Raw genomic sequence first — 6,000 nt, 5'->3', positions numbered from 1 at the left:
GGTTTTCCACTATTTTGTGTGTGTGCAAAAATTAAAGGTTTTAAAAGTTTTTTTTTTTTTTTTTTTTTTTTTTTTTTTTTTCTTCATTTGACTCAGTTTAAAGTGCTACTTTTTCTAAGATAAAATGCAGGTTTTATTGCTCTGCCTTGAGCTTTAGTGACGGTGCTTTTTCCCCTTTATTTACTACAGTTCTACTTACTCTTTGTGAGTGAAGGTGTGCGACAAAGTCTGTAAACAGCAGGCACAAATGTATACCACCTACTGAACAGCAGTGGAAAATTGACCTAATCTATACTGAGTGAGGAAAGAGCGAGCGCCATACCAACACAAATGCACCCTGGATGTGCTCAGCTCTTTTGTATGAGATTGTTGCCTCAATGATTGTTGTGTGTCAGGCTGGTAGTAAACCAAAACTAGAAAAATAAATATTCCATGTTGCTGTCTGTAAATCATGACTCAGAGGTGTGTAGATGAACATTTCAGCGGGCTTGAATCTGCCTCTTGCCGGTTTTTGAATCCAGTGCAGCTAACAGATGGTCATCTCCATAGGTCCTTCTCTGCCCTGTCTATATGTTACAGGACCTTTGTGTGCTGTTCAAGTGTTCTCTAATTTACATTTTAAAATGCTACAAGACCTGACTTTAATGATATAGTTACTATATACTATAATTAAAATCAGTTATTTATTATCGTTACTAAATGATGTTTTTTCTGCTGACAATTACAGTCATTTTGCCATACAACTGCTTTATTTCTCAGAACAGGTTCAGGTGAAAAGTTTCTGCACTTAAAGTCACAGCTCCTTAAATAAAATCAGTTTGTATAAAAGCTCAAAATAGCACAAGTGATTTAAAAACCCCACATGAAGGTGGAAAATCCATCTTGTAGAAACCTGTGAGAAGGTGTGTGAAGTGCTTTTACATGCGTTTGAATGTGTAAATTATGTATAACAACAAAGTCAGAAGGAAAAGGCTGAAATCCTTTTGAAATATTGTAATTACGTCATGTAGTGACAGATGAAACACGTGTATGATCTACCACGTGTCTCACATGTTGGATTAATACCAAGCAGCGTCTAAAAATCATGAGATAACCCTGCAACATATTTTACATGTGGAAATTATATAATATGCAATCCATGGAAAATCTTCCATATATTATATTCCACATGTGTTCGACATGTGAGACTAAGATCATGTAGTAACATTAGAAACAGATGCAGGGAAACTTTCCACGTGAGAAAGGTTGTTTTGTTTTTTTTCTACATTGTGAAAAATGTTTTTTTACTTGTCAGACAGACTTTTTTTTTTTTTCTTGAGATCATAATGTGTACTCAGTGTGTGCATAGACTGTAAGCAGAGTGGAGATCTGGAAGATCTTCCAGGCAGATCAGTAGCTTAAATAGGATATTCTGAATTACGGTGGAAGAGTGACAGGCATTTCCTACATGAGCCTCATAAGAGGAGAGGAAGCAGCAGTTGACAGGCAGAACAAACATCAGTGGATGGATTTACTCTTCATACTTAATTACACCCACTAAACTGACTGTAGTGTGCATCTGTCAGAGGGGACATGTAGCTTAATTAAAAGATAACTGATGAGGTATGATTTAAATATATTTCCAAAGATTATCAGATGTTAAATCCTGTATTTAAAGGCAATGAAAACTTTGTCGGTTCCTGAAAACTTACAAATATTGATGTTTTTTTTCATTTACGTTGCACAACAAAGCTGATATTCTGTAATTCTACTCACTTAATATTGATGTGAAACTGGTATTTTGATTTAAACTATTTGAGAATATCAAAGACACTTGTTGAGATTATTTCACTTAAGAGCATCAGACATGATTTATGTTCCCTAGTAAAAATAAACTAAATCAATATGCACGAACCAAAGTGTACATCAACTTCACCGGTTAGTTTTATGCTCATACTATAGCTTGAAATGTTTAGTTACTTCCAGGGGAAGAATGCATTGATGCCTGGGATTTTTTTTTTCTTTGGCAAGTCAGCAGTGCCAGCTGTGCAGCTTTATTCCCTGTCAACACTTAATGTGTTTGTGTGAGCACCTGGAGAGGGCAGCTCTCTGTAAATTCAGCTGAGATGGAGTGGATCAGTTCCTTTAGGACAGCATTTGAGTTTCTTTTGCTGATGGGGAAGGCTCCAACTAAGCTGAGTTCATCAAAAAGAAATGAGATTTTAAGTCCAACGAAAAGTCTTTAGAGCCATTTCGTATCACTTGAAATAATCAGAACTGTATCACAACAGGCAAACTGTGAGGCTGTATGTGGGATCGGATAGCTTTATCTTGCTGTTTTATCTATTCATCTACTTTGACTAAAAACAAACAAATAAAAAAATCAGCATTAGCTTAGTTTTTGCTGGAATGTGCAATAAATTTCTCCTAGAAAATGGCCTCCTGCTGAGGTGTAAAAAAATGCTCCCTACCTCATCCCCAGCTGTTTCCTCATTTTCATGATCCCCGTTAAATATGCATAAGATTTTTCATGCACTCTCAGAAAAGGCCTGGGTCTTCATTCTATTTCACTGTCATTCATTCATTTCTTCTCATTGCTCTTTTGCCCGTTTACTTACTTGATCAGCTTCCCCCTTATTTAAACATCTTCCTTCCTCTTCTTGTCATTTGTCGTACGGTGTAGTTTGTCAATCACTATGTTTTATCATAAATAATTAATCATCAGTCATATAAAGGCATTGCTCTCCTATTTCTATGTTTACAAGACCTTTGAGAGCATCAGTCAACCATCTTTTGATCAAATATTTACTTTATTACATATTAATATTTCTGAATTCCTAGGTGACGGAATAGCAACTAGTGCAGGTTGTACCAATGACCCTCTGAAATAGGCATCAGTTAAACCAGAGTCGTCTGTAGCTATTTTAGAGCAAGACTTTGGTTTAGTGCACCTACCAGATTATGGGCGCTAACCCATAATAGTAATGAGGACGAAAATTGAAAGCTTTGTTAACTTATATTTAAAATATAGGTTAAAGTGCAGTTATTTAGTGAAGTTAACTCAAAGGGGACTTATTCTGCCCAATACTATGATGTTCATAAGCATTTTTGTCTAAACAACTGTCACCAGAGTAAGCTTTATAATGGTGATCATTGTATTGCTTGAACAAATCTCACTTTTCGCCACATAATTCATTTTTTGGCTAAAATTTATTTGCTATGGTTAAACATGCAGGAGGATTGTTTGGAGAAAGTGTTGATTAATACATTTAACTCAGTTCAATTCAGTTTATTGATAGCATATGGCACCAATTCACAGTACACCATCTTAAGCCACAATAAAAATTTCAAGTCAATGATGCAGACGTATCTAGAGTCAAGTAGTGAAGTGACGCATGGACAGACGGCTCTGTTGGGAGATCCTCTTTCACTCTTTAGATTTCGAAAGGTAGCACAGTGAAGCTAGCGTTAAAACAATGATGAATTTCTTAATTATTTGTTTGGAATTATCTCTTACTTTGTAAATGTTTCTGTACAGGTTTTTGTCTCTGTTGATGGGAAGATTGAAACAATGTTTTCTTGCGTAACTGCTCTGAAAACATGAGGCACCCTGCAGTGAGCTATTCTAATCCCAGAAACCTGAGGGGGTTTTGGCACAACATGAGACGAACCTTCAGTCTTCTGGTGGCACAGAGAGAAGCAAGTTGTTGGTACTTGACTAAATCATAATCTTAAAGCTTCTTTGTGGCAGCCTTAAATTAAGCGAGTCATTATTTGGCTCGCTCTTCTGTGCTGTTATCGATCAATTTTGTGGAGATGAGCTTGGGAGACGATGTATCATAGCTGGTTTAAGGTACATAGTTGACAAGATAGCAGTGCTAAAGACTGGAACAAGCAATCTTCAGTATTATGTGTGAGTCGAGGTGAGTTGGCGTGTCTCAATTTGTGTGAAAGAAAGTGTGTGTGTGTGTGTGCATCCGAAGAACAAATGCTGTGATCCAGGTTAGAAAAGGAAGATTGAGGGCAGCAGCAAGAACCTCAAGTAACAAACCATTTCTCAGTCCAGTGAGTCCAAATTTAGACGTAACACCAGGGTCGCACAGCCATGCGAGGAAAAGGATTGTATTCGTGAAAGGTTGGGATAGATGGGTTTTGAGAAACGACTCATTTGAGATTAAACATTTGATTGAAAATTACACCTCAGAGAAGTAAAGTCATATTTGACGTGTTCCAGGTCTGAGTGTGAGCGAGGAGCCTCCGCTCCACAGAGTGACAACGAGCCCCCCGTCAACAGATCAACAGAGGGGTCCGCCATGTCGCAGCAGCAGCCTCCAGCCCCCCTCCACCCCGGTGTTGCCACGACGCTACCTGCCACCCCAGCCAAGAAGCTCACCTGGAGGTCAGTAGGAGATCATAAAGAAAAAAACAACTAGTCTTCCCAAATAGTTGTTAATTAAAGGCTCAGATGAGCTTATTTATTATTTTTATTTTATTTTTAAGTGTTGTTGTAGTAACATGAGTAGCTTTATCCCTAAAAGAGTCAGAAACTGCCATCTAAACCTCACTGTTTAGATGGCAAGGCTTTTTTATTATTATTATTATTATTATTATTATTATTATTATTATTATTATTATTATTATTATTATTATTATTATTATTATTATTATTATTTTGGTTTTCTGCTGAAATATTAAACAGCTACAAAACAATCTTCTATGAGCTAGTTTAGCTTTTCAAGCTGAAATAAAAATGTGAGATTCATGCGGGATCACACCTGACTTTGTTAGCACCAGTAACACCAGCAGCAGACAAGGCTGTGATGCTTTTCACACACAACGGGATTTTCACTGGTAGAGTCAACACCAGATGCCTTATGGAATAAAATATGAAATGTATTGTATATAGGATATTATTGAACAATGAACACTAATGTATGTATGTTTTATGTGATCTTGTTCGAGTAACGTGAGTTCGCATTAACTCTACTTTTCTGCTTTGTTATGTTACTTATTACATTTGTAGTGGTGATGTTTTTTTGTTTTGTTTTTTGTTTTTTTCTTGGAGATCTTAAATATTCACCAGTCTATTGCAGTGCCTTGCAAAGCTATTCAAACCCTTTGGAAGTTTTCTTTTTTTTTTTTTTTCAATATATATATCCAGAAATTTGGGGTGAGATGAGTAGTTATGTGATATAGATGAACAGTAAGTAATGCGTAACTGTACAGTTGAAGGAAAAATACAAATGCTCTGGGAAAATCTTGTCAAGTGACACCATAAAACAGAGCATGCATATGTTTTTAGCTGTCCTGAGTTATTACAGTGGTATACGTCGAAAGCCTGGAATCTTCTTTTATGACCTTTATTTATTCATGAATTTATTTATTATTCTCTATCTTAGTCTTTTCCATTTTCCTTTCATTTTAAGAAATGTGCCACGTCAATAAGTTGCATTAAATTCACCAGTACACAAGATAAAACCGTTTGAGTGTTTAGCTGGTATGCAGCTGCCACCAAAGGCTTTTGTCTTCATTGATTTGGGACACAAAGAGCCTTTTGGAAACCACAAAATCTCAGGCCTGTAGAGTGAAAGCATGACGGATGCTGTAATCCAGCCAGACCCGCACACGTCTGTTGCTTGTTTTCCATAACTCTGCAGTATTACCCTACGAACTTAATTCTTATGTTAGAATTTTAACAAATATTTCAATTCAAGAATAATTAGCTTCAGTTTAAACTCAGTTTTCAATAAGGCTTGCCATATACTTGCACACATGAGGACATTTCAAAATGTCTGCTAAATTTTAGCTTTGACTGCGTTTGACTAGATCTGTACGGCAAAGTTCTGGTCCTAAAGATTGTATCCGTTGCTACCATAAAATGTTGATTTAATTTGAGTATGTTTCAGCAGTGTTATGTGGATCTACAGCAGATCTTTGATCCCACTCCTTTGAAATAAAATGTATGACAGCTACATTGACAACGCTACTCTATAGCCATGAATATTTTTGCTCAGCGCTGTA

At 36.5% G+C, this 6,000-nt stretch overlaps 1 protein-coding gene across 2 annotated transcripts in view; it reads left to right on the top strand.

Annotated features, from left to right (window-relative positions):
- Nucleotides 1-6,000, top strand: part of mtus2a (microtubule associated tumor suppressor candidate 2a) — a 51,243-nt gene that overhangs the window by 32,603 nt on the left and 12,640 nt on the right. For both annotated transcript variants that reach the window (XM_015047985.1, XM_015047984.1), the window contains exon 5: nt 4,214-4,378. In XM_015047985.1, the coding sequence (XP_014903471.1) occupies nt 4,214-4,378 (165 nt within the window). The remainder of the gene's footprint in view (nt 1-4,213; nt 4,379-6,000) is intronic.

Source organism: Poecilia latipinna, unplaced genomic scaffold (genome assembly GCF_001443285.1).
Source record: "Poecilia latipinna isolate Pla-1442-1.1 unplaced genomic scaffold, P_latipinna-1.0 Scaffold853, whole genome shotgun sequence".
Classification (NCBI taxonomy): Eukaryota; Metazoa; Chordata; class Actinopteri; order Cyprinodontiformes; family Poeciliidae; genus Poecilia; species Poecilia latipinna.
The sequence above is the reverse complement of the archived record's forward strand: the minus strand, read 5'-3'. Positions and strand labels throughout refer to the sequence as shown.